The 18,144-nt window shown below is 33.4% G+C and overlaps 1 protein-coding gene across 1 annotated transcript; it reads right to left on the bottom strand.

Annotated features, from left to right (window-relative positions):
• Window positions 1-689: 689 nt before the first annotated feature.
• LOC129221604 (adhesive plaque matrix protein-like) lies at window positions 690-9,571 on the bottom strand. Its single transcript, XM_054856126.1, has 2 exons — window positions 9,476-9,571; window positions 690-1,548 (listed from the first exon to the last, which is right to left on the bottom strand). The coding sequence occupies exons 1-2, from the start codon at window positions 9,488-9,490 to the stop codon at window positions 1,219-1,221; spliced, it is 345 nt and encodes a 114-aa protein (XP_054712101.1). The 5' UTR covers window positions 9,491-9,571; the 3' UTR covers window positions 690-1,218.
• Window positions 9,572-18,144: the final 8,573 nt, after the last annotated feature.

Genomic DNA, 18,144 nt, shown 5'->3' with positions numbered 1-18,144 from the left:
AGTTACTTTTCAGGCAAACTTGCACCACAGTGCATTAAGGAGCACTATTGCAAATAAATTATGCCCCAAATGCAAGCTGAAATGCAAAGCAATGTGTTTAAAAAAAATTTCTCTTATTTTGGCAGCATTTTTATGCATAAAATTTTCGTAAAAACTTTGATTTAAAAGGAGTACATTCGAGATATAAGACAACTTTCTATTAAAAACAATAAATTATTTGAAGACCGAATAAAAACTTCGAGATAAAGTTATATTCGAGTTATAAGGGTCCTAGTTTTCGAGAGTCAACTGTAGTTTGGAAACTTATCTAAAACATTTGTAAACATACATACTTTTATTAAAACTATGACTTAGTATTTCTGTAGATTGAAAATTTTCTCCGGTTAAAATAGTTATCCTTACGAAATATTTTCGTCTGAAAGAGCATTTGCTGCAAATGGGTACATCAAAGTGACAATGTTTGACAATTTTTGCTTTCTTTTTCTTTGATATTACTTTGATTATTCATTTTATTCATATTTTAACAGCAAACATTTTGGATCATTTCTGGTAAATACTTCACATTTCGAATTTTTAAACATGATACGATTATTTGATAAAAATATACTTTATTGCTTATAAATATATGATTTAAATTCAACATTATGTACATGATTACGAACATTCATATACTAACTCATTAACACAAACGTTAATGAATTAGAATATTTTAATTTAAATATATATGTTGCTTTCGACATTTGCAAAATGTTTGGAATATCCATTACCAAAATTAAATCTGCGAACAAGCAAATGTTACAAATAATTTTCAGTAGAAGATTCAAACATTGTTGATAGTTCTCATGCCATAAATCAACATTATCACAAAACTCTGTAAAATCATCATACATATACAACTAAACTGAAACAAATAAACATCAGCTGTTTGCAGTTCAAGTATCAAAGCCATATTAGATAATAAAACAACGAATAGAATGCATAAATTCAAAAAAGAAATTGAAGACGGGCGTTTCGGTTTTACAAGGAACCCCTTTTTCATTGCAAAAGAAATAAGCTTATGGATAAAAAGACATCCGACAAAAGCCATAACCTCACCTCTTCTGCATCTAAAAAGAAGCTATTTGTAACCCTGAAACACGTGTCTGCAATTTTTTCGCAAATTTAGACATTTCATGGGTTATTTAGTTATCTGCTACACTTCAGCACGAAGATATTTATTTATTTCTTATCAGAGCCATAATATCGAATTCCATGCTTGTAGCTTCCGAAGTAATAAGGATTATATAGCATGCCGTAATAAGGCCTGTAAAACGGTCTATAGGCGTAATAAGGCTGATAAGTGGAATAAGCAGGCAAATAATCATAGCCGTAACTTGTATCGTATCCTTGATATGGTCTGTATCCAACTGCAGGTTCGTAATAAGGCTTGTAAGTAGAATATGAAGGCTTGTAGTAGTTGTTCAAACCAGAGCCGTAACCGTAATTGGGATCATAGTAAGTCGAGCTGATACACCAAGCGGCGGTAGCCAAGGACAAAACCAGCAACACCTAAAAACGAAAAGTAGTGTTGTCATTTCCCATCATAGACGTAGTTTTAACTATAGTTGGGGCACATCTAACCTGGCAGTGTCGTAATATTGTGATTAGGATCTAAGTAGCCATCACAATGCTACCAGGTTAGGTTTCCCCGAATTACAGTCGAACCTCATTACCACAACACCTTTGGAACTCTCAACAAAGTGTCGTCATAGCCGGAGCGACGTCGTAACCGGAATAGTTAAAAAAATTCATAATTAAACATTAGTTAACCATAAAATTAGATTTAATGAATAAATTAATACTGTTTATTTTTTAATTAGATTTAACTAATGCAAGTTTAAATTATTTGTGAATATAACAAAAATTATTGAAAAAAAAAACCACCTCTTAATATTATTATTATTTTTCTTTTCTTTTTTTTCCAATTCTACAATACTTTCCAATAAAATGCTTGCTAAATTTTTGAATAACATTTGTCACACTTCTTCTTCCACGAAATTACCAGCAAGAAAGAAACCTATTCAAAACTTTTTTCACTTTTGTCCGCATTTTAATTAGGTTTTGACGGCTAAGCCCCACCTTTCCCTTTTTAATCCTTTTAACCACTTTAAGAGTTGTGTTTCCCTTTTTAATCTAATGAGGAGCCCCTTATCTCTTTCTCTCATGGGAGAAGCTTGTTGTGACCACCTACAGCTTAACATAGCTATGGTCTTTCTCTTGTCTTGCTGTTTTCCTCGACCAGTATTGCAATGCACCTGCTTTGAATTAATTTCTATTGTCCCTCTTGTTAAAGTCCGAAATCTGTACCTTTCAGAACTTATATACTCACCCCCCACCATTCTGGAGGTGTTATGCGCGGTCAAATCTCTAGTCAGAGTCCGAAGTTCCTATAACAAACATTTCCAGATGTCTTCATTATTTTACTTAACATTTTTCAATTGCAAAGAAATATTTGATTCAGTCTGCGCAGCTCGAAGCGTCGTCGTAACGGAAGTTGCACGAAAAAAGCTGTCGTAAAATCCGGAGCCACTTACCATTGAAATTATATGACATAAGTTCGGAACTTTGAAAAAGTGACTTGACATCCGGAGTGTCCTGAAATCCGGGTGTCGCGATAACGAGGTTTGACTGTATAGATAAACAAAGAGAAACCGGTTTCATACTCAATGCAATTTCATTGGAAAACAACAAAAACACGCCCAATTATATGTAAAAACAATAATTTTTCAATGACGGGGCGAGGGAGGCAATTGACCCTCCTGGCTCCCATAAATGACGGGCCTCGTTCAACCCCTCAACTCTCCCCTTGAGCACGGCGAACACTTCGCTTTTGAATTAACTTGTTCAACAATGTTCGTTCATCGAATGAATCATGAATATTTATGGAATATTTTACAATTTAATTGATAACTTTTTCTCTCTTTTCTTCATTCGACCACGTGATTTCAAATCAACATAATACATAACGTTCAAGTCCAAAATTTTAAAAACAAAATCCATTCCATTCAGAAAATTCTCAAACCGTGAACATTATCCAGGACAGCCCAGAAAACCCAGAACTCTCTGGGCTAATCCCAGACTTATAAAGGTAATCCTAACGGGATACGCTCCCAGTGTGAGCTATGAAGTCGAAATTCACGTCTATTGAAGAAAGTAGTGCTGACATCTAGTGCAGAACTCCTTAACAAATACCGTCTGCCAAGAAACATTAACGGAGGAGCTCTCAACCTTCAATGAGGGGGGAGGGGGGCAAAGAAGTATTTCAAAGAAGACATAGATGTTCAAAAAATAGCATTGAAAGTTCTTAAAATTTTGTGATCAGCGATTTCTTTGGCTGATGGCTGCAGCTAAAGGGGTCCCCACAGAGCCTGATTACCGCAGGGGCACGTGGGGCACAGGGAGGCCTCTCCTCTTTGATTTCGGGGATGCCCAAAATCCCTATAATTTATCATGCTAATTTAAAATAAATGATGATTTCACTCAGAATTTCGAGTACATTGATATCATTGCAAATTCCAAGACAAGGAAAAAAATCTCTTATTTGTTGATAAAAATACCCCTTAGAAATTTGTTCTCTTTTGCAAATCCCAAAACCACTCCAAGTTTAATATGTATTTACTATCAAAAGCTATATAATAGATAATTTGGATATTTACGGTTTACTGTAACGGGCAAAATTTTACCACATCTTACATAATTATCATACACTATATCTCCTACTTTTTTAATGTAAAAACTACACTGTGATATGAGGTACCACCAAGTTTACCATGGTTATACGCAAGTATCGAAATATTTTATTGATTCATTGTATAGAATAAGCGGGAATGGGAAGGGGGGTGGCAAAAAAGGAATTTCGTGCCCAGTGTCTTCAAATATCTTAGTCGGGCCCTAGGGGGCCCTGAAATAAAAATGTGTCATATGTCCAATATCAGACTGATCGGGCTCTGGGTGCCCACCTACAATGGGGTCATGGCGGAAGGAAACTCTATTTGTCGAATGGAATTCCCATGTTTTGCCGAATGATAAAATACGAGCATGCAAACACAAGTACATCTAATGAAAAGGGACATTTTAGCATTTAAAAATTTCAACCTGATCTCAACATTTGCTGAAAAACGAAATTTTTGGGAGGTCACTTTGACCTTCCGTGACCTCCTTGAGGTGCCCTTGTCGACACCATTATTAGAGAATTATAATATAGACAGCTATATAGGGAAAATTTCAAAGATGTAAATACATAACAAAAAGAATCTCTTTATGGAATAGAAAAAAACATTTCTATGACGATTATGTATTCTAAATTTTGTAAGTATTTTTTTTTTTACGTGAACATTTTCGATTTTAAAGGAGTGCAGGCAACTGTTGAAATTTTTAGGAAGTCGTTTTAGAAGGTCTATTCTTTTAAGGGAGTGGGGTCACATCCTTGGTTTCTTGGGGGATGGAACATCGCTCTTGGGATGGGGGGGGGGGAATCTGTGATCCGTAAAAGAAATTTTGTTTTGAACTATGCTTTGCTGCTAAAACGTTTCGAAAGAGAAGAACAAGTTTTTTAACCCAAAAGTAAAGAAACTTGTGCGGAGAGGAAGAGGGAGGGGGAGTGATAGCAATCAAAAGTTCTCGAAAGTATTTAAAACGGAGAGATAAAAAGAATTTGAAAAGTACTGAAAATCAATCTGAAGCAGTCCAAATTCATGTAGTTTAATATTAAAGCTAAGATGGTTTCTGAAATTGATGAATATTAAGGTTCAGAAATAAGTCATAATCTGTGTGTTGTAAAAAGGGGTTTTGTCTCGAATGCTCTGTTTCAAAATTAGTTGTTCATTAGTTTTCTCATGACGATGCTATGTATATTTTTAGCAATTAAAGTCTTATATTGAGCAATACCGCACTAATATGGCGATAAAAAGTATAAAGAGCTAAAATTTTTATTTTGGTCCTTTATTTCATTTCTGAAGAATAACAGTAATATTTCAAGATACTGAAAAAAAAATCAGCACTAAATTATTGAAAACACACACAAGATCAACAGAAAGGGTCTTATATGCAGTTGTGCTAGTTAAAGCTGAGATCGTATATACAAAATATTTTACATATGAAACAACTTATTCAAAAGTTGCAAATTATTTTCTTTAAAAAAAACATATTAATTGATTTTAATCATCAATTTTATAACAAAATATCAACCGATTGAAATCGTAATTCAAACCAAGCTGATTTAAGTCACGATTTAAACCGGGTGATTTTTTTTTTTTTTTTTTTTGTTTTTTTTTTGATCAAGCTGATTTAAGTCAACGAGTCCTGACTGAAATCATTGATTTTGTAAAACATCATTGTAAAAATATCATTGTATATACCAGTGATCTTCTGACTATTTCAACGATTGTAACTTAATCGGTTGCCGCAACAATATAAATTGGTTTCGAATTACTTAACTGCTACTGGAGGTTGAAAAACAGAATCTATCTACCAAAAAACTAATGTGCAATTCCATAATTCATTTTTTTTTCTCTTTTCATGTTTTCCAACATATTTTATGAGCCTCTTGATCAAATAATTTATATAGTGTTCCATTTTAAACCTGCAAGACCTTTATTTTTGCAACCGTTAATCCTAGATGTATACTTCCAATTGGAAAAATGTTCAAAATCAGATGCAGAGTTAAGATATTGAAAGCTTGAAGTGAAAATAAAAAGAAGTCAAAAAATACAAAATTTAACTTTTTTTACTGGCCAAAGGTCCCGTAACTTGTATTTAGGGAAATAATCTCCATTGAAAGATATTACTAACACAAAAAACTTGACACTTGTGCCATCAAAAATTTAGGGAGATATTCCAGTTTAAACTTTTAAGGGACCATACAAAAGATGAGATTCGAACTTAACCGCCCTTTCAGAAGAATGACAGGGTCGTCAAAGCAAGAAAATCAAGGTATTTATACTTTTAATTTGCTATTCAAATATTTATGCAAACCTTATGCCGTGGTACGCAAAAACACGCGACAAAACCTCGAACTATTTGAAAAACTACATTCTATGCGCATGTATAGTTTTTAAACACGTGTTAAACTGCTATATTTCCCCACAAAAGGCGTTGTTGACGGCGAGTGAAAAGTGGTGTAAGTCACAAAACACGCATTTCATATCTCGATGAATATTGGTCGTACTAATTTCAAACTCTTTTTGTGTTGGAATTGTTTTTCAATGGAGATTATTTCCCTAAGTATAAGTTAGGAGACATGGGGTCCGTATAAAAAGTTAAATTTTGTAATTTTTGACTTATGTTTAATTTTTACTTCAAACTTTCAATATCTTAACTCTGCATCTGATTTTGAACATTTTTGCAATTGGAAGTATATACATCCAGGACTAACGGTTGAGCAAAAAAAAAAGGTCTTGCAAGTCAAAACGGAACGCTCTGTATATTATCGCTTCCTTATTCCCAATTTCATTATCAGCATTTTTTTAGTTCTCTTTTTTGGAAATCTTATATCGCGCCACAGCAAATCGATATAGTATGTCCAAATTACAATTTTAACATAATTTAAAGTATCTTTACCCTGATTTTTTTTTTTTTTTTTTTTTTTTTTTTTATCGTACGAAAGAAACAATTGATTTAGTATATCGATCGAGACAACTACATTTTTAGTTTCTTATTTTCATGTAACGTTGTATTTTCTTTAGAAGAATACTATTAATAATTAATAATATGTGGCAAAATATGAAACGAATAAAATATTTAGCCACTCCTAAAGCTTATTTCAGCCAGTCATAAGATAGTTTCTTTAGTGGGAAGTATCATTAAAATAATTTGAACTACTTTTGGTTTTTTATTCAAATTAAACTATTGTTATTTCTAATATCTGACCAAATGCAAAAAGATCAAAATATTTAAACACGTCACTCCTAAAACTTATTTCAGCCATAATCACAATGCAGTTTTTTCAGTGAATAATTAACTAGGGAGTGTCATAAAAATAGTTTAAGATGCTTTTGATTTTCTTTTCAAATCAAACACTAATTACAGTAGCACCTCTCAATAAGGGACACTAATGGGAACGGAAATTTTGTCCCTTAAATAGAGGTGTCCCTTCTTCGGAGGTATATGAAACGATGGCTACAATATATTAACTCAGTATAATTTCATAAAAAAACATCAACTACAGTCAAGCCTCCATATATCGAACTTCCACATATCGAAATTTTCTATATATCGAAATCCCAGCAAATTACCATGTCCATTACATAGAAAAATTATTTCTATATATCGAAAAAATCTCTATATATCGATTTTTTTTCTTTCGAGACATTCGTAGACATTTTTTCCACTTTAGACTGTTTGTCTCATGAAAAATTAAGATTAGGGGAGCAACTTATGTTCACTAAAGGTTGCTACGAAACTCATAAGGAATCTGGGGTTAAGGAGTGAGTAAATAGGTCGTTGGCTCGTTCTGGAGTTCTTAAATTCCCTCAAATTTATTTCAAATATCCTAGTTGTAACCAGTTACATTGTAAAATCAGTTTTAAGTCATCCCTTTTGTCTGTTGATTCATCATTCCTAGTCGTTTTAGCTGCAGTAAAAATCATTCAAGTTAAGTAGACTGATTTTTTTTTTTTTTTTTTACTTTTCTCTCGATTACATTGTCAAAACGAAAATCCCCTACTATTGCGGATCAAGTTGAATTGCCGAAGAACGAAGATGTATGATGCGCTAAAATGTAATTTCTGTTATTTTTTTAATTATTAACTTTCATTTAATCCGATGGATCGCGTATAAATTAGAAATTGGGTTTCATACATAAAACTTAGCTTTAATTGTAATGTTTTTAGGAGATTTTTAGGATAAAATAAGATTGTTTCTATATATCTAAATTTCTATATATCGAATTTTTTTCCGGCAATTTGCTACTTCGACATATGGAGGTCCGACTGTATTAACATATAAGATAAAGCGCTAAAAATGATTTATGCATACTGAATAAAAATAAAATTATTCAAATTCTAAATTTATTCGTTTAATAATTTAAATTTAATCAAATATTTGACAGTGATAAAATTGTGTACATGGATTATTTTGAAGTAATTCCTTACATGGACTAGCTGGATTTCAATTTAAAATTCAGTACAATATAAATTCCAATCACTGCTCACATTTGAATTTTTTTACACAAAACTATTCATGGATTGACTATCCATTGGCTGTTAGCTATTTGAATAAATCGCTTAAGAAAAACATGTAATGTAAATTTTAGCAAGGATTTTACAGTTGTTAATTTTAGTACACGTTTACGTGAAAACTACTAGTTGAATTTGAGATTCCTAAATTCCTGTAAATTCAATTCTTTGTATGCATTTATACCTTAATTTTTGTAAGTTTTCTCTGTAACTGTCCCTTAAGTAGAGTGTCCCTTATTCAGAGGAAAATACATGATGATCCTAATTAAAAAGGACTGTTACCAGAAAAAATTTCCCTTTAATAGAGGTGGCCCTTATTTGTAGGTGTCCTTTAGAAAAAGTACTACTATATTACTAACTAGTGGTACCCGCACGGCTTTGCCCGTAATTGAAAAATTAAAAGGTCTTTTGGTTCGCCTGTATATTTACAAATAATATATGGTGAATTTTCTCGCCAGTTGGCTTGTACCCATGTTACGGTTCCACGTTATACTAATTTCGTGTCTCGCCAATTGGCTTGTGCCCATGTTACGGTTCCACGTTATGATAATTTCGTAAGTAATGTATGGTGAATTTTCTCGCCAATTGGCTTGTACCCATGTTACAGTTCCACGTTATGATAATTTCGTAATTTACTCGCCCATCTTATGATAATTTTGTTCTTGAAATTGGAATAGAAAAATAACCACATCGAATTTTCGAAAAAATCGCTTCGAGGTGCACACCCCCATGCTACAAACTAACTTTGTGCCAAATTTCATGAAAATCGGCCGAACGGTCTAGGCGCTATGCGCGTTACAGCGATCCAGACATCCAGACATCCTACAGACACCCAGACATAATTCTGACATCCAGACAGAGAGACTTTCAGCTTTATTATTTGTAAAGATAAAGATATGTGATCGAATATAAAAATGATGAAATATTTAACCCATCACTCCTAAAGCTTATTTCTGCCATGATAATGGCATAAATTTTTCAGTGATTATTTAAACTTAGAATTATCTTTAAAATAATTTTAAATGCTTTTGATTTTCTTTTCAAATTACCCCCCCCCTTTTTTTTTTGCTTTTTTAAAATGTTTGTCCTTAATTCCTTCAATACTTAAAATAGGTAGAGCGAATGTAAGTTATTAATTTGAAGTTAATTTTTAATGTTGCTCGACGGGAACTGAGAATATTAAACATCTAAAGAATATATTCTTCAAAACCACTAGAAAAAAGTACGACATGAATATTTGTAAATATGATTGAAAAACTTACCACAAAATATTTCATTTTCACACAATGACTAAGTCGTCCAATGTGAAACAAAAATAACCTGAGATGGATTTTCACCTTTTATACCTTCGTTTGTTCGAAATTCCCAACCAAAGGGTGGAGGCCTAAGCAGAGTTCTACTAAACGCCTCCACTAGGTTCTCATAACCTACTTATACATTTCATTCTTAATTGCCTTAAAGTTTTGCTGAGCACGTTTCACTTTCATCTTACCCTATTTACTATTCGTAGCTTTCTTCTTCAATGCAAAGATTCAATTTTACAATAAATCTCTTTTTGTGGTTGATTTGTCCATCAAGATGCGTGAAGAAAGAAAAATGGTTCTCTTGAACTTCGAAAAATTTCTAATAAGGCGAAGGTTTTCTTTAGTTGGTTTGATTTAGGAGGATCTTTCTCAACCGGGTATTTTCCACGTGGTTGCTGAAATCGAGAGTCAAGGCTGTCTATTTTGTGACACTCCTAAGAAGAAAGTTAAATAATGTGATGGAAAATGAACTCGAATGCTTTGTTTGACTTTTTCCTACATTTCATTATCTTTTGAAAACACGCAAAAATGAACTGCTAACTTTAAAGTGTGACATTGAAAATGGGTGGCTGAGTCTTGCTTCAGAAAGTTCTGGAAGGAATAATATAAAAGAATTCCACAAACAATTTAATTTTATAATATGGCGGTACATTTTAAAAAAAAATGAAAAAACTTTTTTTTCTTTGAAAATCGGAATCGTTTAAAATGTTTTTAAGTTCGATGGTTTTCTCTCTTTCTTTTTATTATTCCATGAAAAATATGACATTTGCAAAAAAGTATTTTTTTTTCTTTTTCATTGAATTAATTAAATTAAAATGAGTTTATCCTTGGTTAAAAACACATAACTAGATGTACTTAATACAATTATTCTTTCCTGATTCATTTATCTTTACTAATAATAAAGCTGAAAGTCTCTCTGTCCGGATCTCTCTCTGTCTGTCAGGATCTTTGTGACGCGCATAGCGCCTAGACCGTTCAGCCGATTTTCATGAAATTTGACACGAAGTTAGTTTGTAGCATGGGGGTGTGCACCTCAAAGCGATTTTTTGAAAATTCGATGTGGTTCTTTTTCTATTCCAATTTTAAGAACAAAATTATGATAAGATGGACGAGTAAATTACGAAATTATCATAACGTGGAACCGTAACATGGGCACAAGTCAATTGGCGAGATACGAAATTATCATAACGTGGAACCGTAACATGGGTACAAGCCAATTGGCGAGAAAATTCACCACACGTTATTTGTAAATATACAGACGAACCAAAAAACCTTTTAATTTTTCTATTACGGGCAAAGCCGTGCGTGTACCACTAGTTTGTTTTATAAAGAGATTGAATTCTGGAAGCTTGATCGGTTAAACACCGAGCTCGTGGCTGAAGGGCCGGCCATGGGTCCGACATTGGCCGGTCGAAGATCGCCTGTGTATGCCAATGGCATACAATTGCACATTCCTACTAAAGCTAATCTTGGTCTTATTGGGCTACTGTCTACTTTTCTAGGGTTGTCAAATAACAGAAAAAAATGACGGTGCACAGCGGTATTTTTCTTTTTGGGTTTCTCAACTACATAAATTAGGCTTTCTAGGACAATAACAGCTTTTCTATACAAGTAAGCTGCAGTGAATCGCGAAGAAATAAAATTAAGTGGAGTCAATACTCTAAATACTTTCAAAAATTCGATTTTTTATTTTTATATATTTTGAAACTCTATTTCAATACCTTTTTAATACTACAAACTTCTTGATCGTGCTCATATTAAAAAAAAGTTAAAATGAGCTTTAAAAAAATGTAAACCTATTTTGATAAGGTATGATTTTCCCCTTTAAATTGCAATATCTCGAAATGGTATTTTTAAAATTAATGTTCCTTTTTCTCAGAAACTAAATTGTGTTAGGCTTTGACATTTTTATCACCTATTCCATACATCTAATTTCATATACTAAAGTAAATTTTTTCTCATAATCAAAAAATATCTTTTTATAGTGATTAGATTTCGTGTTGCAAAATGGCATTTTTTGAAAAAAATACAGTGACTTACACATTAGAATTTAAAGAAACTTGTTAAACTTTCTTTCTGTAAAATTTTACTTCAATATAGAGAAAAGAGTCTACTTAAGGTAGTGAAAAAAATTTCATAATTGTATCTTTAACAGATTTTCAGAAAAATGTACATGAACCTGTGCAAAATTAACATTGACGGTATAGGGGGTTGTGACTCCCCTTAAATGTTAAATAAGTTCAGGCATTTTTGACAAGACTCTTTTTTAATGACTGTATCTACATTTTTGCCTGTTAATAACAAACTGCTTGTTGACAACGCTTGATCACCAGTTAAGCTTTCTGGTGATGATAAAATCACGATCTTTTTGCCCATTGTAAAATGAGGGATGGGCCTCATTGGCCCACATGGCATTATTTGGTGCACCCGTCTTACTGTAGCCTTTTTATTAAGAGTTTCGCCTTCAGCTCAATTACGGCTCGTCCAGAATAGCTGAGCCCCAAATTAGGGCTTATTGCTGTCAATAGATACTATAGTGTTGGCTAGAATTTCAGGAAAATCAGGTGTTCGGCATTTGCTTGCAATTCGGCGGAAGCTTTGGCCATACTTCTTAAAATGTTTTAGGGGCTGTTACTCGAAACATATGTAAGTGCTCTTCGAAGGTTTCTGGTGTATTCTTAAACGGCTACTGACATTATTGGGAACGTCTCTGAATTCTTCCGAAAGATTCCCGACTTGTTTAACTTGATAAAAGTTGTTAACTTTTAGCTGGAAACTTTTCCTGGTTTCCCCCCCCCCCAAATATAAGGGAGGGTGGCCCAAAGCAGGTAGGCCTTCGTATGCCCCCCCCCCCCCCATGGTGTGTTAGCGGCGATGAATACATATGTCGTGTTTACCCAAACACTCCCGAGTTATTATTAGTCCCAGCGAAGCAGCAGTGAAAAGGCATGGCGCAACCAGGCTTAAAATTTAAAAAAAAATGATAAATTTTTTTTAATGAAGTTGTGTAACTTGTGATTAGTCGAAGACCAGCTTATTTGTTTTTTTACTGTCAATAAAATTAACTTATTCTGACACTATCCACCTATAAACTACGATGGACATTTCGTTCATTTAAATTATTAATTTAAGGTTATAATTATTGAAACAAAAAACATGCCTTTTGGCAAAGCGGGTATAGAATTTAATCATATATTTATTTAAAATTTCTTGACTCGTGTGCTGACTTAGAATTTCTCTTTCAATAGGATAAGTATAACTTTAAAAAGTTATTTTTTAAGGATCGCACAATTAATTAGTCTATTAATTAACTCAGTTATTATTTACGTTTTATAAACAAATGTACTGACTTTAAATTGGATAAGTACAACTGTTTTATATTTTTTCACATAATAGTATGTAGCTAGTCAACTATTTTAGTCATTTATGATTTCATACATGATTGGAAAATGTACCAAACCACAATTAGTTAAGCTTACCCGCTTTGGGATACCTGGTAGAGCAAAGCGGGTTTTCACATGTTTGTTAAGTTTGAGAATAAATTAATATTGGGATTGAAATAATAAAAAAATCACTTTTTATTTAAAAGTTCAATAACCCTGCTACGAATTAAAACCGAACTTGTCGCGATTAAAATCCAAAAAACTACAATTTTCGAGCGTTCTTCGAAAACCACCTGCTTTGGGCCATCCTCCCCTATGTTGCTGGCAGATACTGCCCATTGTTTTCCAAAAATTTCTCTCTCTGTTTTTTTTTTTTTTTTTTTTTTTTTTTTTTACAGTGCATGAGATAAAGCTGAGCGTTGTTTCACTCACATCTGCCCCCTATAAAATTTATTATTTTTCATTCCCTTTTTATTAGATATAAAATTTATCACCATCCTTTCCATGAAGTAACTATCATTATCCTCTTCCGAGGACGGAAATGAGGTTGGTTTTTAAAGCACTCTATTAATTTAGCATTTTCGCCACCTATCAGAATTAAATTCTGTTACGACCCCCCACTTATAGAAATTAAACTTAAGTTTAATTTGTTACTGTTAAACCCTTTTCCTCATCAAGAGTGCCAATTTAAACTTACGAGATAAATTATGTTCAATGTAATTTAAACTTACGAGAGAAACGACAACTACAACATAGAGTTCAAGAACAAACGAAGACCATATAACCAATCAAATTGTAAGGAATCTCAGAGTTCTATGAACTCGAAGTTTAATTCAAGGCGAGCAGGAGAGCGGAAATTCTCAATTTGATAAATTTTGCCGAATGGAATTCGAAGTTTAGCCGAATGAAACTCCAAATTTCGTCGAATGATAATAGTTTTGTCGAATAGAACTCCTAATTTTGCTAAATGATGATGATTTTGCATAACGTGGTCGTTTCTAAAATTTTAAAAGTATTTTTTTTTTTTTGAAAGAGCAAGATTAAAAACATAGGATCTGACCATTTTTTGATAAATTTGTTTACGTTTAATATTTTTAGAAAAAATTCTTAAATCGGAGCGCTTTCATTGTTTACGGCTTCTGCCGATGACATCCCAAATGATGAAATGCCATTCAGTGTTGCCATTCACAGTGCAAAATATGAAATTCGCATCTTTACTCACGTGTATTGGCAACGATATGGTTGATAGCAAACGTAGAGGGCAATATTTAATTCGCTGCTTGATTATCATAACGTGCAAACGTAGTTGAAAGATGTGGCAAAGTGCATCACTTGTGACGTCATCAAGACCACGCCTTTTGAAAATTCAGACATTTAAAAAAATTAACGAAAAAAAACTGTTGGGAAAACAAAAATTTTCTGGGTCCATGTTTTTTTTTTTTTTTTTTTGCTCATTCTATTCATTTCAATGACTAAAAGTAGTACTTTTGACTGAAGGAAACCACCCCATTGTCAAACAACAATTACCGAATATGGGAATTTTTGCGAGGTCACAGTGACCTCCTATGACCTCCCATCTAGAAGCCCCGGATTCGAAATTTCAAAAGTATTCCTGAACAGCAATTCTATAACGGCCAACCGTTCTATCAGAAAATCATGAATGTCGAAATATTTTTAGCAGTATAAAAACAATTCCCTCCCCCTTCCCCGTCTCATTTGAATATAGAAAAATCGGTGAAAGTGAATCGTTAGAAAGCACGCAATTCTTTCAAAAAGTACAAAGGGTCGTGGCCACTCCCCATCGTTCAGCAGTGTATGTTTATTTATGCTGTTACGTCCGCGACATAATTATCGCCCACATATGAAGTTCTTGAATCACCCGAGCTGCTGACTTTTTGTTCAAAAAACCTAACATCCGGGTCACAGAAATCGAGCTTGAGTCTCACGTGTCAGAAAAGAAAAGGTTGATTTGGGAAATGTCCACGACTATTTTTCCACACACATTCATTCACTAGCGGTTACATTAAAATATCATTAACTGAATCTTAAAATCGGGGTTGACTTGTCTGTGGAAAAGACAACACAGATATATGTCACACTTTCTCACCCACCACACTTTTAGAACGAAAAGTTGCGGACTTTTTTTTTTTCATCCGTTTTTTGAAAAGAATGTAGAGGAATTCAGAAAATGTTCCTTTTTCGGAAAACTTTTGTAGAAGATACGTAATAAATTAAAATTTTCTTATACAATTTTATTTTATGTTATTTTGTCCTGCTCCCCCCTCCTTTTTATTTTTTTTTTCTAGTGCCGGCAAAATTTTACTGGGTATATCCCTAAACACTATCCTCTAGTGGTGAGACTGAGATCCCTTTAAAATACCTTCTCTAAAGGTGTCAATGTTGTAGACTGTTTCATGCATCCCCCCTCCCTGCCGGCAATTCCGCTTCAGCCTTTATTTTAGAATAAATTACTGGAATATTTACTCCCTACTGAAGAAACTTAACTAAAATTATTTTTCAAAAAAAATTTAAGCTTTAGTTAGTTTGGCTGGTAGCTTTTTGCTCACCAAGCAACCACCTCAATTAGAAAAGCTTCCCGCCAAACAAGATAAACAATTTAAAGGATCTATCCATATTTCTGAGGAGTTGAAGGTGGGAGGAGGTTCTAACGGAAATAGGTGTGATGAAAGAGGAGAACAGGGAGGATGATAGTTTGGCAGATACTTGGCGGGCAAACTAGATATCATGACTTTTTAAGGCTGAGGGGTTTTTTGGTTTAGGATGAAGGCTTTCCTTTTTGTGGGGAAGAGATAAAGGTTTTCTTGGCGGGGAAATTTTTACAACAGGGTTGTTTTTGCTGAGATGTACATATACTGGAATATATGTATCACAGCAGTTAATGAGAATGTGGAAACTCTTCAACTTGTAATTTTTTCATTAATTTTTTGAAGTTTTGGTGCTTTTTGTGAAGATGTCGAAAGGTAAAAAGTTTACTGATCATGAAAGAGGGCTGACTGAAGCTTTTTCTTCAACGGGGATGAGTAGCTGTACTATTGCTTAAAAAATAGGAAGATCGATGACTGTAGTCAATATTTTTTTTAAGATTGAAAGACAATTATCGTAAAAATAACACCGGTGGAAGACCTAGAGCTTTGTTCTCAAGTGATGAAAGAAGAGTTCTTCAACTTGCATCAACTGAAAAGTACTCAACCGGGAAACTTATTCAGACTCCAGGCTTAAATGTTTGTCAGAAGAAGATATAAAGCAAAATTGGCTAAGCCTCAGTTATTGAATGAGGCACAAAATAGAGAGTTTGAACTTTAGCCAGAAAGTCATGACCTAGGATAACCAATGGAAACAAATAATTTTTTCTGAAGAAAAGTGGAATTTGAAAAGACCAGATGAATGGAAGTACTATTGGCATGGTTTACGAAAAGTAAAAGAAAAAAAAAATTTGCAAGCGCAAATTAGGTGGAGGCTCTGTTATAACCGTGGGGGTGCTTTACTTACAATGGTATGTGCTCAGTTGTGTTTTTTCCAGGTAAAATGAATTCACAAGCATATCAAAATGTCCTCGCAAGTCATCTTTTACCAAATGCTGAGTTTATTGCTGGAAAAAGTTGGAAATATCAGCAAGACAATGATTTATCTATTCGAGTAACAGTACAAAAAATTGGTTCCAAGTAAACAAACTTTGAAACGGCCAGCTAAGTCAAGATCTTATTAGGCGACTTAGCAAGAGGAGTTTATGCAAATGGGAAACATTTTAATTCATCAATAGAGCTGAAATCTACTGTCGAAGATAAATGGTCCCGAACTTTGTCAAAAACTTGCTTCATTTATGAAAACAAGAATATTTGAAGTAATTCGAAGGAGTGGCTCCTGCACAAGTTTCTAAATGGTTTTTATTTTTATTTTTTTTTTTTTCATGTTTTTTTTTTTTTTTTTTTATTTTTTTTTTTTTTTTTTTTTTTTTTTTTTATGCTGGCCTTAAAGATTTTACTCAGGCTCAAATGCCGATCTGTACTATTTTCTGATAATGAAATAATTACAAAAAAAATTTTTTTTGTCTTTTTTACTTGAATTTAAGGTTAATAATTGTCACTCAAATTATTTTCTCATCCTCAGTTAAAGATATGTCCAATTTCTTAAAAAAGTTTACTGGCCTAAAGTTTTTACCCAAACTGTATTTATAAATGACAATTCACAATTGCTATACAATGCAACTTACAATAAGGGCTGACGTGAGGTCATGTCAGCTTAGAATAGGGGGCCGACTCGGAAATGAACTCGTGCAGAGGGTAAAATATCCTAATGGTGAAAGGTGTAGAAGGGGGCTTGTGAACAAAATTGACCTATGTCATTTTTTCCCCCTTTTGCTCTCGGCGACCCTGTTTATAACAATTGGAATAAAAGTGACAAAATATTTTTTTACGTAAAATTATTTTAAAAAATTATATTTAAAAATACCCTTGAGGAGCATGAAAGACTCTACATTAATAAGATTATCAAATCAAAGGCCAAAGGCCGCCGAAATATGAGTTTCAAACATTTTTTGAACGAAACATAAAGTATTCTGTATGCTGTACAAACTCACAGTTTCGGGCTCCTCAGTTTAAAAAGAAAATAAGTTGATAAAAACCGATGTCGAAAGAATTCTGGTGATCCCCAGAATCTTCCCCCTCCTCCTAATATCATCGAAGATCGTGTAAAATTTAAATTTTTGGCTTCAATTTTGAATAACTTCATAAGAGAACAGCCGAATCCACTCCCGCCATAACATGGAATTCCAGTTTCGAAAATTTGATGGAGGAAAGCTCTCAAACCTCTCCCATTTTTTTAACATCCCCAAAGATGGTCTAAAACTGTTTTTAAATTAACAGTATCAAAAATTTTCTGGGAAAGTGCCCCGTCCCCTCCTCTCTCTGGGCATTATCAATGAAGAACGTTTTAAATCTCGTTTTTAGTTCTTCAATTTCGAAAATTTTCCTGGTGAACCTATTGAAAACTCATGTTCCTAACAAAACTGAAGGTCAGCAAAAATTCCGTTTTTGGAACTTAACTTCCGAGTAACTGCCGGTGCCCTAGTCTTAACCATAAAAAGCTTTTAAGACTTCAATTAGAAAATTTTTTGGTGGCTGGCCTCGGAATCTATCTCGACTTAAAATCAGAAAAAAACTTCTAAAACTGCGTTTCCAGAGCTAATATTTTTCAAAAAATTTCAGAGGAGAGACCCCGGAATCG

The sequence above is a fragment of the Uloborus diversus genome, chromosome 4 (genome assembly GCF_026930045.1).
Source record: "Uloborus diversus isolate 005 chromosome 4, Udiv.v.3.1, whole genome shotgun sequence".
Lineage (NCBI taxonomy): Eukaryota > Metazoa > Arthropoda > Arachnida > Araneae > Uloboridae > Uloborus > Uloborus diversus.
The sequence above is the reverse complement of the archived record's forward strand: the minus strand, read 5'-3'. Positions and strand labels throughout refer to the sequence as shown.